The 16,222-nt window shown below is 33.8% G+C and overlaps 1 protein-coding gene across 1 annotated transcript in view; it reads right to left on the reverse strand.

Annotated features, from left to right (window-relative positions):
* Positions 1-974: 974 nt before the first annotated feature.
* Positions 975-16,222, reverse strand: part of LOC125053198 (guanylate cyclase 32E) — a 52,426-nt gene continuing 37,178 nt past the window's right edge. Inside the window, exons 15-26 of the mRNA XM_047654444.1 lie at positions 15,937-16,008; positions 15,680-15,851; positions 12,451-12,673; positions 11,320-11,454; positions 10,815-10,927; positions 7,486-7,637; positions 6,751-6,849; positions 5,740-5,884; positions 5,353-5,451; positions 4,354-4,618; positions 2,949-3,057; positions 975-2,311 (exon numbers count right to left, since the gene is read on the reverse strand). Coding sequence (XP_047510400.1) covers positions 2,129-2,311; positions 2,949-3,057; positions 4,354-4,618; positions 5,353-5,451; positions 5,740-5,884; positions 6,751-6,849; positions 7,486-7,637; positions 10,815-10,927; positions 11,320-11,454; positions 12,451-12,673; positions 15,680-15,851; positions 15,937-16,008 — 1,767 coding nt within the window. The 3' untranslated portion in view covers positions 975-2,128. The remainder of the gene's footprint in view (positions 2,312-2,948; positions 3,058-4,353; positions 4,619-5,352; positions 5,452-5,739; positions 5,885-6,750; positions 6,850-7,485; positions 7,638-10,814; positions 10,928-11,319; positions 11,455-12,450; positions 12,674-15,679; positions 15,852-15,936; positions 16,009-16,222) is intronic.

A 16,222-nucleotide genomic window follows, 5' to 3' on the forward strand; every position in this document is an offset into this window, starting at 1 on the left:
TTAGTTGAACAGATTTTCGGGGCATCCATACAGGAGACAGTCGCTATGGAAAGAGGAAAACGTCTTGTAAAAATATTCGCAAAGAGTTTTAAAAAAAAGGCGTAAAATACGTCTAGCAGTTTTCGCGTGAAAAGCGTTCAACAGACAGACAAGAAATTCAAAAACAATATTTGTGGTTTCTATTGCGTGTATGGAGCTCTCATAACTCGATTATTCAAAAAAATATTCAATGTATAGAATTCACTTTGGCTACAGTTTTATTACCTACAGATACATATTCCCCAAAGTGGGAATGTTCCGGCATTGGGAAATATTCCCGGGAACGGCACATTTCATTTAGTTGAGCCTCAGTACGACCCTGGGTTTTACCAGACTACTGAGGAAGGGTTATTAGAAATTTCACTACTTACACTTTTTATCATTTATTTATTCATTGAAATACACCTAGTACGACCCTGTATTTTTCTTTAACATTCGTAAACAAGTTTTACTAAGATACTGTTTACCACATGAGTAATGTAAGGTGTACTGTCACCCCTCTTCATGACAGTACACCATTTTTTGCACACTTTCAGGTCCCTTGGCACATTAAAAAACAGTTTTTCAGGTGTACTAGTTGAAGTATTAGTACATTTCGGTACTATACAGTACTTATAATGCGGCATATTTTCACATAAAAACCACAAAACCACAACACGACCCGCGCAGATCGAGTGAACTTTAATAAATGAATGGCGAAGAGCGAGCGCGCGGTCCGTAGGGAAATCGTGACGTCACATGAGCATTTCGGCCGCGCCGCGGTTAGCTTGTAGAAAATGTGTAATATCTTCGCAACCAATTTACCGATTTCAATTATTTAAAAAGTATTGCACCTAATCGAGTAAAAGGAACACCATTATATAGATAATATATGCATTTTCCGACTTGTTACGGGGACCCATTACTGTTAAATTGAACTGAAAAATACACAAGCATAAAAGGTAAAATTTATTTAAAAAATAATGAGATGAGAGACAGGCCACATATTACGGCAATAAGTGCAGTATCGATCTTAGTGACGATTACTTTTACTATGACCACTCTGTTATTTGTCTTTACGTTAGAACTACTAGCCAATTTTTATGAATATATCTGAATATTATATATTTAATAATATATTTCTTGCTAGCATTGTTTAATCTTAACTGTATTAGACGTTTAGTTTATTACAATAAATTAAGTTTAAAATTAAAAATGAGGTAAATATCTATTAGTACAGTATACATAGATAGTATATAGAAAATTTTAGCTTAAATACTTTAAAACTTTTGTCATAGTTACAAGAATGATGTAAAGAATGAAATTTTATTTAATCCTAATAATAACTTTTTTGACACAGACCACTAGAAACCAAAGCGATTGTTAAATTAATTTAATGAACTTTCCAAATATCTAGTTATTACAATAACTTAAACAATCGTAAAACTTAAATATAGTTAATTATTACATATATCGTGTCATGACGATTAGAAACCAATTACTATCTTAAGACAAGCTAAGGAATCAAAATATTCAACGTAACGGTCAAATCTCGGCTTTACTTTATATGTAAACTAATATTTACTAAAGTATACTAAAAAAACAAGACACAGTCCTCATTACTCATAAGTAACACGAAGAATGGAAAAATCTGAAATAATTACTTTCTTTGAACATAAAATGAAGTTTTAGAGAAATTACTTCAACGTAATTTATTTTTGATTTGTTTACATTTTCACATTTAGAGAGTTTCACACAAGCCTCAAAAATTTATATAAACTTTGTTTATTTACAAAGTCAAACGAATTATGAATGAAACCTTTAATATAAATGGGTTTTTTAACATTAATAAAAACAATTAAATACACCAAAATATGCTTGTTAGACTCAGACCCGAATTTTAAAACGTACCTCAACTTGCATTCTTGCATTGTCAAATAGCTATGTCAAATTTCATCTGTTGACAGCTGATTTACGTTTGAGTGACGTTTAAATATCGTCGTGAGTCAGGGTTTTATAGGATGTAATTAATCATTAAAGGGTAGGATTTGCTATTGATGTTACGGGGTAAACCGAAGAAAATACACCCTTTATAATGGTTTCTACTATATTAAGCATCAGCGAGCAACGGTAGAGCCGCAGGATCTTGTACGCCATTAACAATAAGTCGAATGTCACATTCTGGGACATGTTCAATTATGGGGCATGATACGCTGGTGTACTCCTGACGAAGGCTTGGTGCCTCCAGGAGATCTATCCGCGGGCTTGGAGCAACTCGGTTTTCGCCTATCACCTTAAATATATAAAATCTCTTTATTTGCCAGAATGCATTTAAAGTTAATATAAAATATTTTTCTAAAAGGTTACAAAGGGGGTAATTAATCTAAATGTTGTTGGGAATTATAATATTAAGTACGCCAAAGTGTGAGTTTGCAAAACTAAGTTGTATTAGAGATAAAGTTTACAATGTATTCCAACTTTGAGAATCATCCAAGTTGCATCAAACCGGTCCAGTAGTTTGAGACACGGAGTTTCACGCAATGTTGCCAACTATCTGACATATTTTGTTGATTAAAATACTTTTTTAGTACTAGAAACTAAATTAATTTTAGAACATACTGTATCTACCTATACAGTTAATCACAATACAATGCTATATGCATAACTATGTTTGAACCATATGAAATATATACATATTTATTTAAGTACGGGCGTCAATAACAGGTTCCTACTGTCGCACTTTGGACCTATCACATTAACATTGTAAACCAATTCTTATGTTTTGATTCATTACTTTTTTTTAAATTACAGTATATAATATTATTGTAATTAATGTCGACGCTTTAGTGGACGGCCAAAGACCAATTTGTGTTCCGTCACATAAATTTTGGTAGTTTTTTTTAAATAAATAAAAAAAATGTAATACTAACTTCCATTAGGTATTCGTCGCTCCGATGATGCATAACACTGTCGTTGTGAGATTCTAAGTGATTTCCCGAAGCAAATCTTAGTTTCTTTGGAGATTCTAAACTACAACATCTGAAAAGTGTAATCTATCAGAACTGGATCTCCAAGTCTTACCAAACTATACTACCATAGATTCAGTTGTATTAAAAAAAAAAAACACATTATTTTACAAACAAGAACGAAAAAAAATCGGGAAAATTCAGTACATAAGAACTTTACATAACCAAGCGAATCATGAGTGTTTAAGGCTTAAAACCTAATCTGAATTCCGGATCAGGAAACCTAATGAGCAAACCGTACGTATGCTGCCAGCCTTATTCAGTAGGTTAAATTTCAAATAAAGTTTTTTTTTGTATTTCTTGTTGGCAACTCTAAGTTACAGACTACCACACAACAACTCCAAGTCTTCTTCTACCTTCGTTAAATCCTTGGAATATTCTGGCCCAAGAGAATCTCTAATCAGCATTGGGATGCGATGAAGTGCAAATGGATAGGTCTATAAAACACCGAAAGTGGAAATGGAGAGATGTCCAGATACAAAATGAAACGTGGTCGCCCACAACAGACCTGGCACGAAGTATCATTGCAGAGACGAAGGAAGCTGGAATTACGTGGTGTGCAATAAGGAGAGCTGGCCAAGGCCGAGCAGGCTGGTTTTCTACGCTGAAGGCCTTCTGCCCCATTTGGGTAACATAGGAGTTTAGGTCAAGTAAGTCATGTTTAGGTAGATTTCTAAATTTAATTAACATTGAGACACTTACTGTACGCCCTTGACTTGCGAACTGGTAGTAAATGTAAATTTAGAATCAATTTAATATCTTTTCTGTTGACGTTCATAAGGCGTTCTACTTGGTTACCTATATGAATAAAGTTGTTTTGAGTTAGATATTAGCGCATTTAGGTAACTTTTAGCCATCCACTAATACCAGCTGCTATACCTGATTTTTGAGAACCAATTCGACTTAAGATTCAAGAAAAAATATTTTTAAAAAACAGTCCACTTGAGCCTGGTTTTCAGGGGCTGAGAATGTAAATCGAAACACTAAAGATAAAGCGTTGAGTTCGACTGTGATTGGTCAAATGGACGTAATAACATGATAAATCATATTGGGCTAGAGATGCTGTTGACAAACTCGAATCAAACGATCGGAGAATTATTTTTTCTTACGGGGTCTAACAGGCAAAACAAACAGAAGTGCTTATCGCCGCTTGTAGACACCTCCAACACCAAGAAGCTTACGTATGTGCTGCCGGGTCTTTAAGGGTAGTTTCACAAGTGGTGGCAGAAAGTGCCTTATAGCCTCAATGAATATCCCGGTGATCCTGCTACCCAATTCCCCCTGTTTTATAAAAAATAAATGGCCATACCTATGCAAGCCGCCAACTTGGTTCTTCCATCCCCGTGACTTGAGCGAGCTCCTGTTTCGTTTATTGTCAACAATTGGCGTGCCTTCCTTGTGAATGGCTCGTCGTCTCGTCCGACTTGCAGCTGCCTCTGGGTCCTCACCACGAACCCAGTATGTCACCTGATCCCGTTTACCCTTCATAGAAACTATACCGCGCTCTTCCAGAATATAACCCCCGAGCTGGTCAAGCAACGCCTTACAAGCCGAGCTGCAGTGGATTTTGAGGGCTGGAAAAAATAGAAAATATCCTGTCGTATCAATGGTGACGAATATGGTAATTTGATTTGTTTATGGCAACCTTGGGATCGTGAGGTTCTCAAATATAAAACGAAAAATACGTGGAAAGCGAGAGTGTATGTATCGCAGCCATGGGATCTACTGAATTGCTATATATTTGCTTGGGTTGCGATGTGGTAGTAAATGTAAATTTAGAATTAATTTAACTTCTTTTCTGACGTTCACAAGTGTACTTTTACCAATATGAATAAAGTTATTTTGAGTTTGAGTATAAAGAGATTTCGTTTGTTTTTATTTGTCAATTATCCGGGTTTATTTTACCATATTAACTATTGTAATGGCTCAAATTAAATCAAAATTACCACACACCAAATTTAATGATAATTATTATTATTAATCCAGACGAAGTCTGAAGACATTTATTTTCTTATACGTATACTTTATTTTCAGAAAACTAAAATTTTTTGACAAAAAGATTACAATCAATTAATCGCAAAATTACAATCGAATCAAGAGACATCTTAAAATATAAATAAGCCAGGTTTAGTAGACTGTATAAACATCTGAAAAACTTTTCGATTTCGGTGAAGCTTTCAGCTATGTCGGTAATATATTTTTATATCTCTTGTCTATGAGATTAAAATAATGATTCCGACGATCTACGATTCCCTAGAAGAAAAACATCTATACCTGTATTTAATGTTTAGTTTTATTTGTTACTTACCAACTCCTGTTGATTCAAAACGGCTAGCTGTGTTTACTGTATCCCCAAATAGACAATAACGGGGCATTTTCAGTCCGACGACTCCTGCGCAGACAGGACCTGTGAATAATATTTTTAATTTGTGTTATATTTTTGAATTTATTTTCTATGTTATTTTACAGAATATTAGCGTAAGAAAGATTTTTCCAAAAGTGGCAAGAAGCTCCATAGTAGCTTTTTAAAACCTAAAAAAAATCTTGTCTTTGATAAGACAATCAGTCATGTAACACCGTTCTGACTACCATACTTTTTGTCTCTATTTACCATAATTTGAGAGAAAGAGTGCAATCACAACAATTAAATTTTTAAATGATTTTTTAAGGTAAGTTTGAGATGTTTAATACTTACCAGAGTGTATGCCAATTCTCAGCAGTAATCTCTGGTCGGGTCTATGACGTACTCGAAATGCGCGTGTCGCAGAGAGCAGAGCCAGAGCCATTGAGGCTATTTCACCCGCGTGAAGGATTCCGTTGCGTATCGGAAGACCTGATACCTGTTGCAATGATGCCATCAAAAACATAACTCTGTATTTCTACCGTAAAAAGTTGTGAGATCCATGTTCACCAAGTTGGTTTATTCAGTCCCTACTTAAGTTATTACGTTAAGTTTAGTTATTATCTAACCTAAAAACATCTTATACTGGCCATATATATAAATAAATAGATGGATTTGGCCATCGCATGAAAACACATATATATCTATATATATAAAAATGAAACCCGTTTTCCGTTGTCACGACATAACATGAAAACGGCTTGACCGATTTGTCTGATTTTTTATATAATATACCTTGAAGTACGAGGATGGTTCTTACGGAGAAAAATTTAAAAAAATTGAGTGAAAAAGTCTAAAAACAACACTTTTCTATATTCCCATACAAAATATTCGTAATAATATTTAAAAGTCAATTTGTCAAGTGTTAGTGGAGGGGTTCCGGGAAGGTAAATTTTTATTTTTTGACATAATGTATTTGTTGTCTTATCAATTTTCTTTTTTTTATCTTACTAGCTAGACCGGTGTCCCGAATAGCAGAATGCGTATTTTAAACAAATAAAGAATCGACTGTTAGGCGGTACGATGTTCGCCAGGCCAGCTAGTATATTATAATAAATTAGATTGTTTAAGTTCGTGCTGTGCTGCTTTGTTGCTCGACTTGGCCGCCCTCAAATTTTAATATTAAATTTTATAGATAATTGTTTTGCGCAAAATTTGTTAATTTGAGTTTGTTATTGTTTAGAGCAATCATCTAAAAAAAAAATAGCGCCGTATAAATTATTATTATTATTACTTATAAATATCATAGAAAGCTTTCTTATTGTGTTTTAATTCAAGTACACATAACACAGGGGCAATACTTACAACCATATATGCATCACCGATAGTTTCAACTTTGTAGACGTCAAAATTTTCTAATATCGAGTCAAAACATGTGTAGAGATCATTTAAAAAGTCGACCACCTAAAATAATATTTCAATTACTTTTAAATTATATATAAAAAATAAATGAAGTTAATTGATTTTTTTTACTACAGTCAAATAGCGTTTACGTTATGGAAAGAAACAGTCGAGTACTTTAGTAAAAATTATTCAGTCAGACTGAATTAGTTTGTATGACTAAGGGGATAATCACTTGTCTGAATTCTTCAAATCTATCCAGGGCATGGGGATCCGCTGGATTGACAGAGTAAAGCATGTTCTTCTGATGAAAGCAATTGGTGGGAAGAGGCACAGGCCTGGGAGCGCTGGGTTTTCGTTTTTGTTGTCACTTTTTGGGTCCCAGATCGAAGTTAGTGAGGGAATTGAGAGTTAGTTTTTTTTTTTTTTTAATTTTGACCTAGTCCCATGCTAAGCTGATGAAGCTTGTGTTATGGGTACTAGGCAACGGATATACATACATATTATAGATAGATAGACATATAAATACATATTTAAACACCCAAGACCTAAGCACAACACCAAATGCTCATCACATCGATGTTCGTCTCAGCCGGGGATCGAACCCGGGACCCATGGATTCGCAGTCTGGGGACTGGGGTACTAACCACTAGACCAATGAGTCGAAATTAAATATACATACAATGCTGTGTCTTTTACCTGTAACGGAGTGCTCTCAGCAGACATGGCAGTGAAGCCAACAATATCACTAAAGTATATGGTAACGGAATCATAGTTTTCGGGCAACACGCGTCGCCCGCGCTTCAATTGTTCTGCAACTGGTGCTGGCAACATTTCCTCTAACAGCGCCTCTGAAAATACAAATCTATGCTGTCCTACTAGTTCTATACTGAGCTTGTCAAGCGTATTTAAATAAAATTTAAATTTACTTTAATATTTAGTTAATTTCGGCAACAGTCGAGTGGTATAGTTATATATACTTTATTGCCAGTTCTTCTCTTCCGTTCTACGCCCTTGATTTGAGAACTGGCAGTAAATGTAAATTAGAAGCATTTAATGTTTATTTCTTTTTTGACGTTCATAAGTGTACATTGTGTTACCTATATAAATAAATGATTTTTGACTTTTGACTTTTTGACTATAAAAATGTAACAAAATCACGACTTTCTTTTGTTTTTTTTTAATGGTAGAACACGATGTCGTAGTATTACTTATCATTTATTTATTTGCCTTGACAGATATATCAAACTAACCTATGCCGTTTAAATTATAATTTAAAGCAGTTAAATTGTTTATTATGTCATATTCTATGTCAGTAGGTATCTCAAAACTAGTAATCTAAGAATTCCCTCACGTTATAGAAGCACCGTGACGTTAAAAATATAAGTACCTTCCCCTTGAAAGCATTTCCATAAAAAGGTTCCTCAGAGTTCAAAGAATATCTACAAAAAAAAAAATACTCGAATCTGTCCAGCCGTCTTCGAGTTTCGCGCAAGGCATATTTTGCGATTAATTTTTATGAAGAAAGTTGTGTACGAAACCAGTTAATTGAGTTTGGTAAGGGTATAGATCCACAAAAAATAAAGGTTAATAGTTTACGGGTGTCTTAAGGCGGACAGGAAAGGATGACATAGAGACAAGTAATAGCAAAAGGGCGCAACACAATTTACAAGGAAAGGGCGTGACATAATGGAAAAAAATAGAACGGAATTTGGGAGAGATATTATTACAATCTGAAATAGTGTCTAAACTACTAGTAACCATTTAAATTATCAAATTATTTATTAGAAAAAACAGTTTTTAATTCCCGTTCCCAGTTCTACCGTAGCTGTGGTGGTTCGACTAATTGAAAACTATCAAATCAAGGTTTAAATATTTTAAACTAAAAATGTGTATTAAGAGAAAGTATTTATTTATAAGTTCTAATAACAATATCAAAAGTCCAAAGTCAAAATCATTTGTTCATATACGTAACATCATGTACACTTATGAACGTCAAAAAAAAAATATATATATGAAATGCTTCTAATTTTATATTAACTGCCAGTTCTCAAATCAAGAGCGTAGAACGGAAGAGAAGAACTGGCAATAAACTCTCCGCCACTCTTTTTAATCGCCAAGTATTTTGTTTTACACGTTTGAAGGAGCTGCAACCATTACACCATGTTCCACATTACATATTAAGTAGTTAATAGTTAGGTATATATATAAAAAAGTAGTTGGTAGAAAATGAAAAAAAATTAAGCGAAGTTAATAGAAGATATTCCTTTTTGCAAAATTAGGTTTAATAATCGCGAATCATTGAAAACGGGTGATTTGAGAATACTAAAAATTTATGACTAAAACTACAAAAGTTTTCATTGACATTTAATAAAACTAATACCATTAAGATTCAAAACAGAATTTCGTCAAACTTTATTTGCAAATATTAGATATTTTTCATTATTTTTGATAGTCTCGATAGAACAGAAAATAAGTTCAGATTGCTTAAGCGTAACAATTAAACTGAGTAAATCGTTGGAATTCATTCTATTTATCTCTCTACATCGCCATTTCATCACCTATTAGGTTTTAATTTATGTTTTGCACGTTCAATTATTTTGGTTTATTAGGTACTTATGTTGTTTCTCTAGATGGGACAGAGGCGCACGAAGGATGTCTACGAACAGTGATGATCACCGCCTATAAAGTCGGGCAAGCCTGTTACCGACAGGTTTTAAAAACCTTTTTAATAAGTTGGATTTTAGTCGGGCCTAGTGTTCAATTTTCGGGAAAACAACTTTTACTTTTAACTCTTTATTAATTGTTCTGCAACTTAATTAGAAAAAAAAAATGTTTTGAGTATTGTGAAGTAAACGAAAGGTTTTACATCTTGGGTAGAATTATTTTAAATATAATAAATGAAATAGAATAGATTATAACATGATAAGATTATTAAATTAATAATTATAAAATCAGTAACATTTGGTATCACAGGTCAATGGACCAAAGAATTCAAATCGAGTTTCCGACCGTGACCGAAAGTTGATCCGCTGTCAAACGCGTAGTTATGCAAATAAGATTTAGTGCGTGGATTTGTTCGAACAACCTTGAAATAAGTTCGTAAAATTCATGTATTTGAAACGAATCTACATAAACCATTGATATGAAGCTATGAATATATCATTCATGGGCTATATATAAATAATAAAAAAAATTAAAAACAACATTCTTTTTTCAAATTTAACAAATTTAGAAACCTTTTCCTGAGATATTTGAGATTGGAGCGTTGAAACAACAATTCAGTGGCGCTACAACCCTAAATGGGTCTCAGATTGAATCCGTTTCTTTGATCATTAATATTATATAGACACATGTCATCGATTTTTGCGTTTGAAACATGCTGGTTTCCTCGCAATGTTTGCCTTCACCATACGGGTGTTAATTCCGCACAGAGAAATACAATTCCTTTGGTGCCATGTTTTGAATGAACGAGAGTCGCTGAAGCCACCAGGCCAACACTGTTCTTGAGCGTTGAAACACGTCAGCAAATAGTTTTAGAAAATAATGAAAACAACTAGAATAATATAATTTCTCAGTTTTCTGTTTTGTTTTGTTCTGGAGCTCAGATACTTTAAGACGGAGTATTATCTCCAGTATTTTTATGGTCACGTGACAAGGGGTTAAGAAGCGAGCCGAGTTTGGAAGATTTATTTTTTGTCTTTTATTGACAAAACTTTTACACATTTAATATAACAATTTTTTACCAGCTTCATTCATCTTGGCGATTAAAAAGTGAGAAAATTATGCAAAATAATTCTAAATACATAACTTCAATCCGATAAAAAAATTGTTTTATTAGACTTATTTTTTTACTTAGTTTTAAAGCCATTGTTATAATTTACGTTTTATAAAGATGATTTTTTTAAGTCTGCCATAGCGTTTAATTTGACAAAACAGATTAAAAAATAGACAAATGATGTCTTATGGCAATAAGCATTTTCACACAAAATAACGGAATTGTTAAGAAAACTGTGATTTTTCCTCACCTGTCTTCTTTTTCTCTTCCTGCAGCTGATCTGTTCTTTCGTCGACCAGTGCTTCTAAATTGTTAGCATATTTTTCCATCATAGCTATCATATTATCGAATATATTTGGTTTCCTGTAATAAAATTAAAGTAAATCATCGCAAATTAATTATTTAAATGTATTACTGAAAGTTGCTGGACTAAAGATTCCGTTACCATGGCTACCGTTTTTGACATGGAAGTTTTTAATCATTAAGATATGTTTAGTAAGTTTATAATAATAAATAGGCGTTCATTGTATTGCGTATAATTATGCTAAGTGTCAATGTTAGATAAAATTTATACGTATGTATACATGTATTATAACACCATATTAATTATTTACGCCCTGAGGATGAGATTCAGAAATGACACAAGTATGAAAAAAAACTGAATATAATTTTAACTAATTTTATTTTCAGTACGTGAAAACTGTATCGGTTTTTAGACATACGGCTGTCACATTATAAATTACTTGATAACTCACATGCCCTTTCTTAACGGCCGTAATCTTGTACGTATTGCCTTAAAATCAGGACGAGTACTTGCATCCTCCACCCAACATTCAGCGCAGCATTCCCTCACGCAATCAAAACGATCCGCTAAAGCTTCGAGGGGTGGTCTGTAATGAGTACAAAAAAAATGTTAGCCGCAAAAATATCGAATAAACATTTCGCTTATCCATTAAAACGGTCAACCATTTAGTCGGATATAAGCGTGTACGGACGGACAGACAGAAAATTGTATTTAAAATACATATATTTTTTGTATTCTATTTTTTTGTAATTTAATTCTTCTTTGTTTTTTTTTTAATGCGACTACAGCCCTGCGATTCTGTAACTCACTTTTCGAACTCACACAGCGGTTTTCGCATCGGCGGTCGCTCTCAAATCAGTCGTGAAACAGTCATTTTAAAGTGAGTTACAGAATCGCAGGGCTTATTTCTTCATTCATATCTCATTTATATTTTATTTAAGATTACGTTAATTTAATGATAATTGATTTATTTAATTTAGCAAATTGATTTCGAATGCAGGACACATTTTATGTAAAAAAGTTTAACACTTGAAAGGGCTTAAATTAATGCACTATATATTTATAACCTTAATGTAAGTTGACTATTGTACTAGTTTAAAATTTATAATATACAGGATCCCCGCGGTAGACCCGGACCGTGTTATAGGAAATCGCATCACGAGCATAGTCCTAGTATTCTCGTAAAACCGATTTTTGAATTGACAATTCAAAAACTAGGAAAATACAGTTATTTAATTATGGACTTGACAAATCATTAAAAATTTCACACTACAGAAATATAACTTGAGAAAGCTCTGCGTTATAAGGGTATCGAGTTATAGGGGGGATTACTGTATGTATACGCAAAATTTTATTATAAGACATCTCTCATAAGCAATATGGGAAGTCACTTAGGGACCAGAAGGCAATTATTGTCATTGGCGGCAAAAAATACGTCAAAACGCTAATAAGAAAATCGAATTTGATTTTTTTCTGCCACAACCTTTATAGAAAAATCAAAATCTTGAAAGTGTTAATAACTCCACAGACCTTTTTTATGTTAGTCGTATGCATTTGTGGATGACATTTGACACATACCTACCTATAAGGCGCAGGATAGGGATGTGCTAAACGACGTAATAGCGAGGGCGGTGATGGAGCTCCCGGGCCAAAGGGACCACGACGAGTGTGAAGTTCGTACAGGAGTAATGCAAACGAATAAACGTCAGACGCCGGTGAACCGCACCTAACTTCAAGTGATGTGGGGAAGCAGTCCTTTCCCCAACCAGCTGAACGTAGCAGCTCTGGGGATAGGTAGCATAGACCTATAAACAATCATAGGTTAAAAAATTTATCGAATTATAATCTTCTTCTTTCGAGTTTCTTGAAGTCTTATTTGTATTTAGATAAATAATAAATAAAAACTTTACGGTAATGAAGTTTGTTGGCGGTTGTTGTATGGATATATTCAGGTGTATGTTAAATGAAACACTTTGTTTGAAGCTGGGTAATAACTGGCTTTAATTGTTTAAAACATGAGCTTAGAACTAAGATAACTTTAGGGGTAGTGGGGTTGCGATGCTGAATTAACAAAAAACTAAGTTGCCGTATTGTAGAGTTCGTAAATCTAAGTGACACTTATGTTATTGGACATTATCGGAAACGAGAATTGTTAAATTACAATTTATGAGTTTGGTAAAAACTAAAGGGCACATTGGCTTCAAGTGTGCGATGATTATTTAAATTTTTTTACGTTTCTACTTATTAACTAAATATATATATATGTAACTCACTAATGTAAGGTTACATAACTCGATTCTATACAACTTTTTGGGAAGCCAATATCTTTATATATATAATTCTTCTGTGAGTGTGTATGTCACTGAACTTCTCTCAAACGACTGGACCGATTTTGATGAAATTTTTTGTGTGTGTTCAAGGGAATCTGGGAATGGTTTAGATTCACAAATCAGCCCGCCAGATGGCGCTGCAATCGGTACTTTCATACTTTGCTTTACTAATTGCTTGAAATATCATGCAGGACAACGTCTGTCGGGTCCACTAGTAATAAATGTATCTTTTTGATGGGTCGAAAAATAAATATATGTTCAGCGTCTATTTAAGTAGAAAGATCGAATAAGAAAATTATTTTTTTAATTCGAACCAGAAATTCTCGAGGTAAGCATTGGTTCAATCAGACAAACTAGTAGAATATTACACATACCTAAATAACTAATCACTATTCATAAATATCAAATGTATATTTATTTACATTGAAATATATGTGCATATTTTATACACCCTAGTTTTTGGCGGCAAAACAAACCCTTCAGTTTCAAAGGGGATTGTTAGTGACAAAAACAGAAATCACGGAACGACACAATCAAAGTGAAAAATGGATATGTTAATAGTGTAATACGTTATACGAATACACGGACGAAAAATACTTCTAAAATGAATTTTATGTTAGGATGGCTAAAACGGTTCTTAAAAAGTAAAAACAAACAGTGGCGCTGCAACCTTTTTTTCGGTCTGGGTCTCAGATTTCTGTATCTGTTTCGTGATTATTTGTAGTCTGTACACGACACACGCCGTCGACTTTTTAGGTCCAAGGCATGCCGGTCTCCAACGAGTGTTAAATGCGCACATTGACAGAAAGTCCATTGGTGCACAGCCAAGGTTCGAACCTACGACCTCAGGGTTGCACGCTAAAGTCACTAGACTAACACTACTTTCAAAAAAAGTAACTTAAATTTTTTATTAGGGGCCTCATAGCCTAGCGGTCTTATTAAGTGGCAGCTAGGTGAGGGGTACCGGGTTCGATTCCCGGTTCGAGGGCAAGTTTTAATTTAATTTTAATTTGTTCTCGGCCTTTGGGAGGGTTGTGCGGTACCGAGCTAGTGCCTAAACCGTACATGGAGGACACGGTCGAAGTTCTAACGCAAGCACGAATTATAAAAAAAAATCTTATGAAGTCTGTTACAAACTAATTCACAAGAAGATATTAAAAGAAAGCCAGTAGCTCAGTTGGACCTAATAGATCGCCGAAAATCCGTAACATTCCGTTTCAGAAAAGGAAAAGAGTCTTAAATCCTCACTGTATTTAGAAAACATGACGACAAAAAAAAGGATCTTTTTGTTTGACTGGCGAGACATATTAAAATCAAAACTATAATTCAAAACTACCACAGACCTTAGTAATATCAAAGACAATTAAACCATATTGTCTTTGGTAAAAGGGATAATGGAATCATAACCTATATGCCATAAATATGAGCACTTGATTTATCCGAAATCCATTCGCGCAAGATGTCGATGGATGCGAAATTTTATAACCGCGTTTTATATCTTTCAAGTATTATGTTTCTATATTAAAGAATCGTAAAAACGGCTTCATAAAAGCAGTGTATTAAGATTTATTATAATTTATTTTATGTTTTCGATGCGGTAAGTAAACTTTGGCATAAAATAAAAGATTTATTGGATCAAGACATGATATAGGCTGATTTTATATACAAATAGATCAATTTTATTATACAACTTTGTTTCTATGAATCACGCTCCAATTTTTACCGATTTGTTTTTTTTTGGATCAATTTTGATTAGTTTATAATATGTATAATCAGGTATATTTCAACTTAGGGAACATTCCAAGATTTATTGAAATTCGGTAAGTAGTTTCGACTACGTGATTATGTTTTGTTTTATTTTGTTCGCTGATGCTAAGCGTTTGTTGCCTTTGAATTCTGACTTTCGATATGTTCAGTAAAGCATGAACGAAGGGTAGTGTTCGTTACAATTTTCCTCGTAAAACAAAACTTGGCGATAAAATAGAGTTTCTTGCCAATTCTTCTCATCCGCTCTACGCTCTTGATTTGAAAACTTGAGTAAATATTAATTTAATAAAAATTAATTTCTAAAATAAAATGAACAGTTTTTTTCAGTCGAGTTTTGCAATCAATAATTTATTGTGAAACCAAGTAGATTCTTTAAGTATTTAACAAACATATAAGAATATATGAAAAGAAAAGTGTTATCCGCGTGTTGGCCCGGGACTGTAGCCCCGGTTACTCTCCCCTAAATCCGGCCCTGACTATGATTAAATAAAATTTGATTTGGTTTGATTAATGGGTATCCATGCATTTCTGGAGGGAACATAATATATATTTACAAATATCCCTTCCACCTCTCTTACCCTCTCTCTCTTTAGTTTCGTAAGCTATTGATAATATGTTTTAATTTGGTGTATGTATATGTATGCAGATGTAACATTTTCCTGTAACCAACTGGCATTATTCTTCAAATAATTATATAAAATATATTGTGCTTACATTCTATATGAGATCTAAGAGCTGTAGGATCAGAGGGAGGCAGCTCCCCGCGGCGGAACTCCCGGAGCCCGAAGTCTGCGAGTTTGACCACCCATCGCGCGTCCACGAGGCAGTTTGAAGGTCGCAAGGACCCGTGGTACTGCAGCGGGGACTCGTGAATGAAAATCATACCCTGAAATATGTTACCTTTATTGTTTGGCTTGGAAATCATTAGAGAATAATATTAATAAAAATATATCAAAATAAAAATTCCGTACCCGTATAATGTCTCCGACAAGCGATGCAATGAACATATTATCCAATTTAATGTCCTCATTCTCAAGAATATCCTGAAAAAGAGATTAGGGTTTAAAATAGTAAAGTTCCAAACTCATGATAGTGACAAACACCTGCATGAGTTATATTTAAGGAAGGTACAAGCTTTAACTCTTTATAAACAACATTTATAAAGATTTCTTTTCAAAACATTTGATGTGCTTTACCGCCGCGGTCATATCAAGTGACAGAAATAATGTACCAGACAGTATTCTAGAGCAGTGTTTC

The sequence above is a fragment of the Pieris napi genome, chromosome 10, assembly GCF_905475465.1.
Source record: "Pieris napi chromosome 10, ilPieNapi1.2, whole genome shotgun sequence".
NCBI lineage: Eukaryota > Metazoa > Arthropoda > Insecta > Lepidoptera > Pieridae > Pieris > Pieris napi.